The sequence below is a fragment of the Macaca nemestrina genome, chromosome 3 (assembly GCF_043159975.1).
Source record: "Macaca nemestrina isolate mMacNem1 chromosome 3, mMacNem.hap1, whole genome shotgun sequence".
Lineage (NCBI taxonomy): Eukaryota > Metazoa > Chordata > Mammalia > Primates > Cercopithecidae > Macaca > Macaca nemestrina.
The window spans coordinates 32,318,393-32,334,489 of record NC_092127.1 but is presented as its reverse complement, the minus strand read 5'-3'; the positions used below and the strand labels follow the sequence as shown (position 1 = coordinate 32,334,489).

The window sequence follows — 16,097 nt, the reverse complement described above, 5'->3', positions numbered from 1 at the left end:
ATGGAAGAAAGACAAAAGCATTGACAGAAGAATACCATGAAGGAAGAGCTCAGCAAACTCTTAGCGACATGGAGGAGGCAGGGAATTTTTAAGCTGAGACCTGAAGAATAAGTGCCAATTTTACCCTGGCTGCTGTTTAGAATATTATGTTTGCAAATAAAGAAAAATAGGTGTCAGTTTGCTCCTTATCTTCAAAAAGCCAACTTGCAGACAGTTCTTAGTTCAGTCAATAAACATATGGCCACAAAAAGGAGAGAAAGAATGTGTGTGTGTGTGTGTGTGTGTGTGTGTGTGTGTGTGTGTGTGCATAAAATAACTGCTGATGAGTAGCCTGGTCTCTTGAACACTTTAAAAGAAGATAAAAATCTCAACTTGCGTTAAGAATTAAAACATAACTGTAATGCTTTATGCAATCAAATGAAAGATTCTTGAATGACAAATATTATTTATTCCTCAGCTATAAGAGTTACACAGACTGATCTTTGTTCTCCATGGGTTTGGACACAATGAGGTCTTGTTTATTTGATGCATTTTATTGGGTGCACACATGTATGCATGAATTTACTTCTAAATAGTCAATATTTCTGCTGTTGACAGGAAGGTATTTTTCCTTCAGTTGGTAACCTTATTGAGAGCAGAGTTAAGATTAAAACCTGACTAAGGGTAGTTTAAAGAGTGAGTGGGTTGAAAGTTAAGCTGATGATCACATTCTTTATGAAAATTAAGAGCAAAAGTTGAAAAATTGTATAGTAATTTTGTTTGTGAATTATAAAGCAATTGTATATGAACCAGGCAGGACAGTGTTATTTCAGTTTCTCCCACAGTTGTACCTGAGTATGCATCACAGAGATGTTGTCTGATGATAGATGCATGTCTGTCTATGAGATTGGTCCTAGAAAAGGATGAGAAATTTTGAAGTTCTTTACTTTGGGGTTTATAAATGGATCTTTTAATTTTTAAGTCAATTTTGTAAAAGCATTCCATAGGATTTTAAAGAATAACACCAAGTTGGTTTTTTTTTTAAAAAACGAGGTGACTTCCTGTTTGGTGACTTTAGTTGAGATTCAGTGTTTGTACTGTTTATATCATGGAGGTACTTTTCATGTAACGGGCTTCTGAGCAGGTAGATGGACACCCAGAGCCTTAGTTGATGTCAGCGTATGTATCCATCTGTGCCTAGAAGAGGTCTAACTGCCGATCCCATTCTGTGTAATTGCAGGCTTCCATCCATTCAGAGATGGTGCCATGTAAATTCTCTGATGGAGTAGATGTTATCCTCAAATGGAGCCAGCATGCTCCTTTTGAATACTCTGTTGGTCATTGTGTTGCCCGCCACTGCTGCCTGTTGGGAGAAGGATGAAAGCAAAATGAAATTATGTCTTTCTCCTAGAAGTCATATCATGATTCAAGTTCATGTGTCTTGCATTAAAATGCAAGATGTATTTGCAGTATGAGAGATGTTTGGCAATGCACTGTTAAAAATTTTGCCAAAACCTAGTGCCAGATTTCACTGAGTTGAGAACCTACATTGTGACCTTCCTTGCTCCCTTCCTGCTGTAAGCATTTCCCCTTCAAAGCGCCTCCCTTTCGATGGCTTCTGCCCATTTTCAGAGACATCATTATGCTCCTTCATTGTGAGGTGTTTCAAAGAACCTAGACTAATGTGTTTTAAAATTTAGGCTGTGAATCACTACTTGACCCTGAGTCCAGGATTCTCATCTACACAATGCAGTAATGATCATTAATTCCCAGGTTGCTGTGAGGATTAAATAACACTTGCAAAGGGCTAGCACAGCTTTGGAAACATAGGTGCCTATAAGGGCTAATTTGTTTTCCCAGCCATTTTCTAAAATGAGAGAATGTCAGCCAATTTCAAAGGTGTACTCCAACTTTAACATTTTGTAATCCCCCTAACTCCACCCAGAGGCATATTTTATGAGGTCCCTGAAGCTTGATAAAAATTACTGGAAATCTGTGGGGAGAATGTGTTTGGGGAGGGAGTTTATCCTAACACAGAAATGTATTGCTTATGTACTAAAGTCCAAAAACTAAATTTAAAGAAATGAAAAACGTGTGAATCCTGTCTTTGAGAATTCAGTCTAAAGAAGGAGACAAACATATCAATCAGCAAATATAATAGACTGATAAAATATGCCAATTTCTTGGCCATGATTTTGACAATGATTAGAAGGAAGGTCAAGGAAGGCTTTTGTGGGAGGGATGTCTGTGCAAGGCTTTGCACATGGTTGAGAAGGAAGAAAAATAAGGGAAGTTGCTTGGGGAAGTTCTAAATGTACAGAGACTCGAAGTAATGCAACAGCGTGACAGATCCAGGGAACTTCAAATGTGTTGCTACTGCAAAAATGTAAATATTTGGGACCAGTGAGTGGGGGCATGTTATGGAAGTTGCAAGAGGTAAGGTCCTTCAATTGTCAACAGATGTGGAAGGTAGTAAGGACAAGACAATGCTTTCATAATTATTTTTGCTTCCAGACAGAAGAAAGGAAGAAAAACTATATAAGAGATTATATAGCATCTTCTAAATATAAATAAGGAACATAGTCTCAATGTATTATTTGCTTACAGAAAGGGAGCAAAATATTTCTAATGAGATTATTTACAATGAGGTTATGTCCTTTGATGTTGCCTTTTGGATGATTGATTGAATCGGGTACATTGCCTGATAAATTCATATCACATTTTACTACTCAACAATAAAAACTAGTGCTATTGGTATAAAAATCTATAAAAATACAGTTCAATATGTCAAATTATTTCATAGTTAGGGTTTAGGAATTATTGAAATTATATCAACTTGTGGGAGTAATAAATAAATGACTGTTCAACGTTTTCGTCTTCCCCTAAAGTTAAATCAGCTTCCAAAGTTTTCAAATTAAAATAAATTTTATTCAGCAAGTAAAATCTTAAATAAGGTTTAATATTTAACATATTTTAATAACCACCAAGTATAAATTACAATGTTTAAATTTCCTCATTCTTACATAGTATACAAAAAATAACTTAAGTCGTGGCACTGAAATTTTAGGTCTGACACTAATTTGCTATTTGGGGCAACATTCATTCATTCATTTATTAATTCATTTATTTACTCGACACATATTTATTGTCTACTCCACAGCAGGCACTGTTCTAGGTGTCAGAGAAAAGACAAAGTTCTGGTCCTTAAGGAGATTACAGTCTTCAGACTAGAAACCAACAATTACTTTGTAGCATTGATAGAAGTTGTCATATTGCTATCTTAAACCTATATATTCAAAACTAAACTTTAGATTTTCCTCACTACTTCCTCCTCAGCCTCTGGAGACTATTGCTTCAACAGTCTTTCTTATCCCAGTTGATGGCAACTACATCTTTCAGTTATTGCTTAGACTAAAATCTTGGTCTTTACCCTTCTCTTTCTCTTGTAACATACATTCTATGTATCAGAAAACCCCATTAGCACTGCCTCACTTCTTACCACCTTCTCTGAAACCAACTAAATCCAGCTACCTTCATAAGGTTATTGCAACAGTCTCTAAAATTGATCTCCCTCTGTTCAGCCCTGCCCCTGTTACCTTCCATCTCTGTGATCCTTTTAAAGTATATATAGATTATATTGTCGTTCTCTTCTAAATGCTCTAATGTCTCTCCATTTCACTTGGAGTAAAAAGCCAAAGTCATCCTGTTGTCTTATGAGGCCCTGTCACCCAGTCCCATGGAGCCACATCTCTGTGCAGTGGCTCACTCTGTTTCAGCTGCATTGGCCTCCTTGCTGTTCCTCAACCAACCCAAGCACCTTCCTACTTCAGGGCCTTTGAGCTGGCTATTTTTTCTTCTTGACTGTTGTCCCCTTAAATATTTGCATGGCCAAGTCTCCTGCACTCCTTAAATCTCTTTCAAATCCTGTCTTCTCATGCAAGGCAATAGTAGGCTATGTATTTAAAACTGCAATCTTGCCACCATCAGAGTTTGTGTATCACCCTTTCCCTGATCCAGCTTTCCCAATTCTTACCTTTTAGTTTACTGTTCTTTTTTTTTTTTTTAACATTTAAACTCTTTTTATGATGGACATTTCAAACACACATAAAGGTAGAAAAGTGTAATAATCTCCATATACCCACCATCCAACTTGCCAACGTTTTGCCACTCTCGTGTTCAGTTTTAAAAGAAGCTTACTAGTTTACTGTTCTTATCATTTATGTATTCATTGCATTGATAATTATCTCCTCCTATTTGAAAGTAAGTGCCATTTAAAAAAAATTCATCGAGGTATCCCAGACTCCTAGAATAAATCCTCACACCTGGTAACCATCTAATAGAGACTTCATGAATCAACAAATAGAGAAAAGCAAAGGTACTCTGGTATCACCTATGAGAAGCTCCTAATCCTAATTCTGGAGGTAAGAAAAGGCTTCTTAGAGGAAGCAATATGGAATTGGAGACCTGAAGAAGTAGGAGTTAGGAGAAAGCATAAGGAACAATTGACTCCAGATAAAGGAACTAGGATATATAACGTCTCCAGTGCAAGGAAAATATAAATATTCCCATAAGGCTAGAGGTTGAACAGAAATGATTTGAAGAAATGCTGAGAAATCATACTTTAGAACTGTACAAGATCCAGAAGAGGTTTTATGCCTTGTTGACATATTAAGGATTTTCTTGTCTAACTTGAAGAGCAACAGGGAACTACGAGAGGAGAGTGCTGATCATGGCTTTGATGCACGAAGATTACTATGACTGCCCTGATGACAAGAGATTGCAGGGAGCCCTGTGGAGGCAGGGAAGCTTTTGGAAGATATCACAAATAATCAGACAAGAAACAATGGTTGTCTGAATTGTGGTTGTGGCATGGGGGTGGAGGGAAATAGATGGATTTGTTACATCTGCCATTTCTCTTAGTTTCTTCATAAATGAAATAATTGTAAAATCTGAATCATTCATAGATAATATACTGATATAAATTCAGTCAAGAGATATTTGTAGGTTACAAATAAGTCTCTCAAAGGAAATATCTCATTTGTATCTTATTAGCCTTAAATCTCACACAGTTGTTTGCAAAGAGTAAGCACACGATAGATATTTGTAGGGATGAAGAGTAATGAATTGGAAAATATTGAATAATTAAAGGAAAAAATATGACATTATTATTGTGATGAAATATGATTTAGATTTCCGCCATAGATTTCTGCATGTGTTCTCTTGTTGCGCCCTGGCAGAAAAGCAATGAGTTCCTTTAGTTGATAAAATGTAAAGTTAATGTAGTTATCTGACCTGACCCATCACAACACCAGGATTTACATGGGAACATTAAAACAGGCATTTTATCTTCCTTAAAAGTATTTTTTAAAGAGAAAGAATATAAAGATATTTCCCACTGTCTCAAAAATGATTTATGGGTATTTCTATTTTTAGACTGATTTTTATTATTTTTAATGTCTCCAACATCCTGTGAAGTATGACTAGCCATTCTACCTTGTCACATAATAACCTTTGTTCAACTTTTGTGCCTTCAGTCTCCTACTAGTGTTAAGAAATTCAACAATAATCTGTGGCTGGCATTTGTGTGGCACTTTAAATAATGGCTTTCTCACAAGAATCTCATTTTATTCAGGAAACAACTTCACACGCAGACTCAAACTTTCTTAATTGCTTTCCTAAGAGAGTTATTAGGTCTGCCTGAAAATAGTATAATCTTTTTCAGTTCAGTAATTAGTGTCGTGCATTAAATAGCACCCTAGTGGCCTAATAGAATTAATTCTGCTTCTTGAGTGTTTTAACTGTCCAAACCACAGCTGGCAGACTGGCATTCACTCTTCCTAATATTACAGCATTTTACCAACACAACCTGGAAGTTTGAAATTTGACATATTAATTCCTTGTATTTTATAGTTTAAAAAGTATGTAAATGACTGAAATAAATGTATAAATTTGATATTGATAAGATTGTTTATTTTGCAAACATGAATTTTAAAAATATGTATATCACAACTTAAAAAAATGTATTATTAATATTTATAATTATAATTCAGGGCACCTGGGCTCACATCTCATTTTCGTATTTCTTTATCTGTAAAGGGAACAAGTGTAGGTAAACTTTTAGGTTTCCTGCAACTCTCTCATACCATGATTATGTGAAGTGCTAACTTAAGCCCTCAGTGAAACATACGTTAACATTTCAAATTTTTGCTGAATCTCTGACATCTCCAGTGGTGCCTCTATCTCTCAGAGATTGTAGTGACTTGCAGGTAGGCAGACCTCTTTGATCTCCAGGTGCCAAAATTGAATCCTAAATTACTCTGGACATATATATTTTGTTTTTCATAGATCATAAAAAATGGAGAACTTTCACCTTTTTATAAGATTTCTAGGAAGTAGAGAGTCAGGGAGAGGGATTTATTCAACCAGCAAAATAAAAGATCTGCTCCTAAGAAAGTCTTTACCTATGACTGAATCAAAACCAGACAATGCCTTGATTTCAGCATCTTTTTTCTGTCTTGGTGAATCTGATTAGCTTTATCTGAAAATTTGAATTATTAACTAATCTAAAGTTTCTGAATATAAAAATCTTAATCTCTAAGTAAGATTTTCAGTAAAGATTAACAGCCAATTTGGGTAATTTAGGCAAAAATACGTTGTTTTTAATTTATTCCTTTTACATGAAGACTCTTTCTTCACAGTAGATTAAAATTATTTTATTATTCATGAAGAATAATAAAATATGTTAATTTAGGTTTCTTGCCAATGCAGCTCTCTTTTCACTCTTGGAAAATGTGATAGAGCTTGTATGCTTACTAAGGTTTTTATGAAGATTTTTATGCCTTTATGCAGTGAAGCTTCAAAAGGCACATATTCAATATGCTTTACAGTATATTAAAGATGACCTTATCACAGGCAGCTCTTTTCCATAGGGTAGACTGTAGTTGAATTTGAAGTTAAGTGAATCATTTTAAGTTTATAATATATTTCTTCAAACTGTTCATTTGTCTTATGGCCCTAATTGATTTGGTCACTGTTGGTTATCTTAAAAAAAAACTTGCTTAAAATTTTTCTTATAGGTTTACTTATTTTTCCTAGAAATCATAATTTTTGACCCTGTTTTAAATTATTTTATAAAAGGATGAAACTGAGAATTAATATTGCGTATGATTCTCCAGAGGAATATCATTCAATGTATAATAATTTTTTAACTAAGTAATTGAGGCTATTTTAGAAATGAGTATATAAAATGTACCAGGCCATAAAACTTTTAACGTCCAAAAATATGTTACATAAAACACTATTCTTATGTAAAATAATTGATGTTAAAGAAATTTCAAAATTGGTAATCAATTTGGGAAATACTGCTTAAACAGTTAAACTGTTATTGCAGGATTTCTGAGGGTCTATAATATGTCAATGTGAAAATCATTTTCTGTACTTATTAGATCACAGAACCCTTTTGTGTGGAGTGAGATAGGGTTTTCAAAACATTGTAAAAACAGTTTTGCATCAAGATAGATAGTAACAAAAGAAGAAAAGAATGCAAACCTACTGGTCAATAACTTACATATGTAACATATTTTACAACTCATCAAGCTTCTCATTTACTATACATCTACTTATTTGATACAGTATTTTCCAAATAAAGTAACTAACCATCCCAGTGTACCCGGGATTGAAAAGATTCCTGGGACTCAAGACTTTTCCTTGCAATATTGTGACAGTCGAGGAAAACCAGGGCAATTGGTCATCATAATTACCTCGGAATCACAGAGATCTGGATTCAAATCCACTTTTGCCACACATTTTTTGTGAAGCTGGGTAAAATGAAAGTTTATAACTTGGAATCTTCAGCTATGGAATTGGAATAAAAACAGTTGTGGCATAGGGTTTTTTAGATCTACTGGGAAACTGTCTATCTCCGGCTTGTCACGAAGAGAACTAGGTAAACATGAATATTTTTCCCTACCTTCCTTTTCAACACTCTTATAACACAGACAGAAGAAGCATTGCTCTCTTTATTTTACTAAACAACCTAGACAATAATACTTTAGTTCACTTGCCAAAGGCAACAGAAGAGGAAATAGTAAAATCTGGGCTTGAGCCCTGTCTTCTGATGCTAAATGCACTGCTTTCTAAACTATAGTCAACTAATTCAAGTGGTAAAGAAAACTTCTGACAGTGGTCATTCATAGGAAATGTCATAACACTTTAATAGTACTTAAATTTTAGTATTTTTCTTTGAATATATATTTTTAAATTTTATTATGGTATGGATACTATGTTTAGAAAAAGGTGCTGTCGTTGCGATAACCCATGAAAATTTGTGCTGTAGCCTACTTATCCTCTTTTGTGTTCATTAAATTTGAGATATACACAGAACTTCTTTTCATTCCCCCCTTTTTTGGTGTTAGAACACTGTTTTCTCGTATCAGAGATTACAGTAATGTATTATTGATTGGTTTGGCTGATGACTCTTGGACATAACAAACATGTCTAAAATGCATATTTTATTTTATTTTTGTAAACTAAGTCTCAATAAATACACATTTAAAGCAAAGTAAAAAGCACATTTGGAAAATGGACCGTAAAAAACGATTTCCCAGATTTATTCTTAATGTGTGGCTATGATGTGATTGTGATATAGCACTGCAAAGCAAAATGGTCCCCCACTGAAATATGAATTTGCAACTCAGCTGAGGGATTTCACAGAACATAAACATAGGGGCAGAAATGAAGCATTTGCTTTCAAAGAAGGAGATAGTTACATTGTCATCACGATCCTTTCAAATTAATTTACATCTAGTTTAATGAATGGTAGAATAAAACTGAAATATTTAACTATCCAATCAAAAATGTGAACATATTTGTTTAGAAAAATAAATGAGCCATACATGCAGAACATAAGCAGAAAGGAACTCTGGATACAGAAGCTGTTGATTTTCTCTCAGCCCAATATTGTGTTTCTATGATTGTGACTTTTAATTTAAAATGGTAATAGGCTCAAGACTTGATTAGTTTTGAGCATTTGAAAAAGGTTGAAAGGATTTTTACTCTTAATGTGTGCTTACTCTGAATCATATTCATAATATGCTACATGGATCTAAATGCTTTCAATTCATTCAAGCTAATCATATTTTTTAAATGTAGTTAACCAACATCTGTAGACCTCAAACACATTTAGTAGACGGCTTTATAGCTTTCCCCTAGTAATGTGAGCAAGCTAAGTAAAAAATGTTGGCTTTTAGCTATTATCACTATTTCCATACAAACCGCAATATTTCAATTTGGGTTACATTTCTTTTTCAGAGACCTAGACATTATTGTAAGAATTATTTTGGCAATAAACTTATCTCTGTATAAAAAACAAATTAATGTTTTTTTTTCCTTTAGAATAGAAACAAACATACAAGAGAAGCAGATATATCTTGATGTGATATTTCTTATTTGCTTCAAGAAGTCGTTTCTTAAGTAGATGTCCTGTATTGTCATCTCAGGTGAACAACAGAGTATGGGGAGCTTAGTGGTTTTACTGTTAGATGGCTTGTCTTTTTTCCATGACAAGGAGGCAAGGTTTTCAGCAGGAATTTAGAGAAAGAGAAGTGTGTGGAGGTCAGGGTATTTGGAGAAGACAAAGATGAAATTATCATTTTTGAGAGTGGAAGACCTGAAATACTAAGGAACTGAGTAGAATTCGTGGGGAATGCTGAGTGCCTGTTTTGGATTGGTGATCAAGAATTTAGCATGTCACAAAGTCAGTATGGTACAGTATTGCATTTCTTTCTCCCAAGCTTCACCGTACTTTTCGTACCTACAGATTGAAAAATAATGACAGAAATTTTCTCAGCATTCAGTAAAACTTTAATGTCGAAATGTAATTAATCATTAACTGACAGCATCATCCATTTGGCAAATGGTAATATATATACATGCACATGCTACTACTTATCCAGACACTGACAATGCCTGGAACACATGTAGTGTTAATCTGCTTGGTCCTAGAAAATGTAATAATTCTGCTGTCCCATTGGAATCTGAACACCATAAGCTTTGAACCAATGTTATCATAGACTGTTGAAGCATGGAGGCATGGGGGCATAGAAATTATGAAGTTTTGTGGTTCTTCTACTTGATTACCAGAATCACCTAGGGGATCTTAAGTAGATACCCCTAAAACCACTGCAGATCAGTGTGAGCATGACCAGGGTTGAATTAGAGACTAAGAATCCTGAAACTAATTCATATTCCTTCTGCATTGACAAATGTATTTCTCATTAGACTGTAAATAAATATTAATTGTTAATCTTATAGTTTTGTATATCACCATAGCAGGCTATAAAGTGAGGCTGTAACAAGAAGCAGGTTAGAAAAATAAAAGAAAAATAAACATTGACACAATTATTATGAAAAGGTCTCACCTGAAACAGCTGAGATATTAACATAATAGAACATGTTTAGAGTCAAAAGCACATTTCAAAGTCCCCATGTTTTGTAATGCTTCTGTTCGATTCTTAGGTTTCTAGATGCAGAAATTGTGTTTAAATTCTTGGAGTTTTAGATGGTATTGTGTGCTGAGCAACGGCAGTCTTGGTTGCTGGTGTGCAGTGAGTTTCCAAATTTTCTCCCGTTCTGATGAAATGTGTGTGATCCTTTGCAGTATACTTCTGCTCTGACCTATGATGCCGTTCAAGTGATGACTGAAGCCTTCCGCAACCTAAGGAAGCAGAGAATTGAAATCTCCCGAAGGGGGAATGCGGGAGACTGTCTGGCAAACCCAGCGGTGCCCTGGGGACAAGGTGTAGAAATAGAAAGGGCCCTCAAACAGGTCAGTTACTCAAAATAATCATTAACGTGACTTAATATGGCCATTAATGTTTTCTTCCTGCTGAATTAGTCATCTTTGTCTTATTCCTTATGTCTAACATACAGGCAATGTTCTTTCCTAACAACCCAAAGGTAGGTTGAAGAGAGAAACAAACCTTACTGATGTAGTTTTCTTGACTTCAGCTGGTGAAAGTAATCTGTACAGTGTATATGTTTAGATGAAGTAAATAGATAACTCTGCTCCTTTCCCATTTCTTCATTAGGTTCAGGTTGAAGGTCTCTCAGGAAATATAAAGTTTGACCAGAATGGAAAAAGAATAAACTATACAATTAACATCATGGAGCTCAAAACTAATGGGCCCCGGAAGGTAAATCCTTAGTGATTTAAAGGCAGTTCTAAGTGAGGAGGTGAGTTAGCTAGCCTATGAGTTCACGCTTCCAGAGAGTTCTGGAGATGTGTATTCACATAGAGTTTAATGACTTCCAGAAACAGATGTATTTTGAAGTTGTTTTTTTTCCTAAAGTCTATTTATTTCTGGTAAGTAACATTGAACTATAATTTTAAAAATAATTCGTAGGTAGAGCTGTTGAACTTTAATTTTTTGGACTGAAGTGGAAGTCTTTAATGAAAAGAGAAAGAACTATTGTTGAAGGTTTATGGTTCAGAAGAAAAAAAAGTAGCTGGTGCAAAGACGCATGTAACTGTTCAATTCAACATCACCCTTTTAGCTGTTTAGGCTAAAATGCCATTATTTGGATTTTAATTACATTTCTATATGACCAGTCCCAAACAATTACTCTTAGAGAATATGAAAAGTGAATATGAAAAAACAAGTCATTTTTAACAATTTTTTTTATACTTCCTTTTATTCCTGTTAGATTCACATATATAAAAGACATTTCTGTTTAGAACAAGCCCAGTAAATGTGGGTCTAATTTCAGACTGAGACATGGCTTTGAAAATAATTAAATGCTTTGCTAATAGACAAGTCATTTATCCATACGTCTGTCTGCTGTAACCTTTTCCAGATTGGCTACTGGAGTGAAGTGGACAAAATGGTTGTTACTCTTACTGAACTCCCTTCTGGAAATGACACCTCTGGGCTTGAGAATAAGACTGTTGTTGTCACCACAATTTTGGTAATTTGCTACATATGCCTATGTTTTACTTTGTATTTTCTTGTGGATAATGTCTGCGGGAGTAGCTATTTATATTTTAGGAAAATAATACCTGTTTTGCTTCTTTTGCAATGTTTTAATCATTTACTGCATATTTACTCTGTTAAAAGGAATACACAAGATCTAGCTAAAGCATTCAAAATGTTCCTGATTTTCTTTAAGGAAGGCTACAGTTTAACTACACAGATAATTCCTTCCCTGGTGCTTACATCGGTGAACAATTGGGGAATGTCTTGAAGAGTGTTCCTCATATTTCTGCGAGTTCTTCACCTTTCCATTCCCACCCAATACTGTGTAAATTCTTTCTTTCCATTTGGCACGTGATTTCATGATGATGTTGAGTTGTCTTTATTCTATCTAAGGAAAGATGATCTCCTTAAAGACAAGGATTATTTCCCTTCTTTTCACTCCAAGTTTCAGCACTGGTTGGCACATAGCTAGTACACAATCAATGCATATTGAATGAATAAGGAAAAATTGAACTGGATCTTCAACACCCAGGCTTTGGATAGATGGAAGAGAGATGTGGATCACCATGGCAAGCTGTTGGTGAAATGAAATGGAGAAAATGGTGTTTGTTATAGGACAGGATTTTGTGACAAAACTATTTCATTTTATTTTCTTTTACAAAAAAAGTGGCCTTAACAGTGAAGTTGTAAATTTGTGTGATTTATTCTCCTAACAATACTGAGAGAAGATATAGATAGGTTGATAAGGGATTTGAATTAAAACATTGGTAAGCAATTGAAAATCTCCTGATAAGTGCAAATTAGACATTTGAGGATTTTTGCCTTTATCATGCCATTGAGAGGAACTATCTCATTGAGACTCCAAATATCCTCGGTGCCACTTTCCAATGGAGAATATTGGACTGTGTTGATTCATTTTTTTCTTGCTTCCTTTTTCTTATGTTTACAGGGGGAAGCTACTCTCTAGCTATCCTTGTAGCATCATTCTAGGATATTGTATCTCACAGATGAAGTGAGACCTGAAGCCTGCGGGGGTAGAATGAGTACATCATCATGACAATGATCGTTTCAGTCTGTGTATCACTGGCCATGAACCTGATTTCCACATGAACTTTATCTTTGGGACAGCAGTGACACAGGGTTTTGGGTGAATGCTGGTTTGGGGATTGGCATAACCTTAATCAAGGATAAGGGTTTGGTGAATCCAAACTGGAATAAAATAGGTGTCGAGCAGTAATATTTTGCTCTAAGTCCTAATAATTACAAATATGGCTAGAGAACATACAAAGAGTTTGTGATTTTGAGTATCTTGTTCACTCGGTATGGTTACGTACAAGCCATCTTAATGAAATATAATGATAAACATACAGAGATTTTTTTGGGGAAGCATTATACTTAAATTATTCTTCTACTGTTGTGTGTTCACCATCTATATTCTTCATTCATTCTGGCTAACAGGTAATAATTAAACCAGAAGATTTGATTCAATGAGAGTACATAATTAACACAGATATTTTAATCAGCTAAAGCAAAGTCTTTTCATATAGGAATCTCCATATGTTATGATGAAGAAAAATCATGAAATGCTTGAAGGCAATGAGCGCTATGAGGGCTACTGTGTTGACCTGGCTGCAGAAATCGCCAAACATTGTGGGTTCAAGTACAAGCTGACTATTGTTGGTGATGGCAAGTATGGGGCCAGGGATGCAGACACGAAAATTTGGAATGGGATGGTTGGAGAACTTGTATATGGGGTAAGTATAGCTCTTCTCATAGATAAAGTCATTCAATTTGAATTGTTGTTGACAGACTGCTTCCTCTCCCTGTGAAGTATCTATGTCTGAGGTTGTCGATTTCCCACATTACTCTAGAAACATTATCTTGTTGATTTGTGAACATCTGAAAGATTAAGATTGAAGCCAGAAGTAGACATGTAGATTAACTGAGACAATCATTACATCTCTCTTGAAGCATATGGGCCATATGTATTGTCAAAAGGCTGCAAATGCAGAGATGCAGTGCAGATGTGTAATGATCATAGTCAAGCCAGATGGGTATACTGTGTATTCATAAAGAGGAGGGGCATTGGGGGAATAATTCCCTTTTGTTCATTCTTTACTGGGACTATACCAGGGAAAGAATTATTGCGATTTCTCTGATTTCCTCTCCTTTTTCTTTGATCCAGTGACATAACCACGATTCCCTTTTCACCATGACTCCAGGTACTATTACTTTCCTTTTTTTTTTCCCTTACAGAAAGCTGATATTGCAATTGCTCCATTAACTATTACCCTTGTGAGAGAAGAGGTGATTGACTTCTCAAAGCCCTTCATGAGCCTCGGGATATCTATCATGATCAAGAAGCCTCAGAAGTCCAAACCAGGAGTGTTTTCCTTTCTTGATCCTTTAGCCTATGAGATCTGGATGTGCATTGTTTTTGCCTACATTGGGGTCAGTGTAGTTTTATTCCTGGTCAGCAGATTTAGCCCCTACGAGTGGCACACTGAGGAGTTTGAAGATGGAAGAGAAACACAAAGTAGTGAATCAACTAATGAATTTGGGATTTTTAATAGTCTCTGGTTTTCCTTGGGTGCCTTTATGCAGCAAGGATGCGATATTTCGCCAAGGTTGGTTACTCACCTGCTTCAACTTTGTGCATTTTAGGTCTCAAGTGGACATTCATGGTGTTTATGAATTCACTCTAAAGAAGTTACCAGCTGCCGACTTCCTGTCCAAGTGGTTTAAGACACTTAAAGGACATCCTCTTAGCTTCGGCATAAGTCTGTGAAATATATGAACAATGTTCTGCGAATGTTGCTCATCTATTTCCCTGGTGAAATTATACACACCATGGAGAGGCTATAAAATGCATAAGGTTCCTATCATTCCATGCCTTCTTGGAGGGGTACCGTGTTTTTGCTGCATATTCTCATTTTACAGTCATCTGTGTGTTGATGCACAGACCTGTATATGGGAAAATGGGCAACGTTATTTATTAACTGCAAAAGTAACACCTTGTTAGATAAAACTTCGTTGGCACACATCTCATCTCTTTTATTTTCCCATCATTAGCTCATGGAAATGGTATGGGAGAGATATTATAAAATTTTGTTTTTTTCTAGGTGAGGTTACTGGATTAATATAATAGCATATTTTCAAGTACCCACAAATGCCTGGAAGGGACTAATCAGTCATTAAAAAAACCTATCCATATTGAATGGTAATACACACACATCATGGAATAAACTCACCTACCTTTAATCTCATTATGATATGTTAAATCCCTGCACTAGAATGCCTAATTATAATGAATCTACCACAAAGTGCCTATTGATTTTATTCATGTTGCACATATGAATAAGAATGATAGCCATGTTTGGCTCTTCAGAGGAATAAATCATGTTTTTCTAGTGTGATTAACATTTAAAGTCAAAATGTTTATCAGTCTACTGGCGCGTTTTAATTTAGGCTCTAGTACCCTTCTTTGATTTTACAGGATATCTTAAAAACTAATGGAGCGGGTGCCTTTCATGATACAGTTTGTTATATTGTGAGTTTTTAAAATCACTTTTGAGAATAACAAGTGATTAATTTAAGAAAACTATATGAGAAGCTCAAAGATTGGCATCTTTTGCAATCTTTTTAGTATATTTCACCCAGTGAGATAAAGGAAATACATTATGTAGGCAGCAATTATCAGTAGCTTACTTCTCTGATAGTAGGTAATTCTAGCGGGAATGATTTAAAAAATTACATTTTTATGAATTATACAGAGTTTTAAAATCTCAGTTTCACCAGATTCCCTGTGACTTCCCTGTGGGACTTCAGTGAATTAGGAATATGCCAATGGTATTTACACAGCATGACATAAGAGAGTGTGTGTGTGTATATATACACACACACATATATACATACATATATTTTTTACCTCTGACAAAATATGTAAGATTCATAGTTTTATCATCTCTGTATTTAGTTTATTTAATCTAAGTTAAAGATATATAGAGAAGTTTCTAATAATTTGGAGGAAAATACTAACCAAATTGGGGTCTCAGAGAACATTCTGGCCCGTAAAATGATAAAGAAGTAGTTCACTCTTTGGTAAGAAGGACAGTGAAGTATGTTACCCTAGTTCTGAAATGTAAG

At 35.1% G+C, this 16,097-nt stretch overlaps 1 protein-coding gene across 4 annotated transcripts in view; it reads left to right on the top strand.

The window, feature by feature from the left end:
• Positions 1–16,097, top strand: part of LOC105488623 (glutamate ionotropic receptor AMPA type subunit 2) — a 147,727-nt gene that overhangs the window by 106,493 nt on the left and 25,137 nt on the right. For all 4 annotated transcript variants that reach the window (XR_011620875.1, XM_011752846.3, XM_011752845.3 and 1 more), the window contains exons 7-11: positions 10,637–10,804; positions 11,067–11,171; positions 11,833–11,943; positions 13,499–13,705; positions 14,208–14,578. Coding sequence is in view for 3 of the 4 variants with exons in the window: in XM_011752846.3 (XP_011751148.1) it covers positions 10,637–10,804; positions 11,067–11,171; positions 11,833–11,943; positions 13,499–13,705; positions 14,208–14,578 (962 nt within the window). In the remaining variant the exon portion in view is untranslated. The remainder of the gene's footprint in view (positions 1–10,636; positions 10,805–11,066; positions 11,172–11,832; positions 11,944–13,498; positions 13,706–14,207; positions 14,579–16,097) is intronic.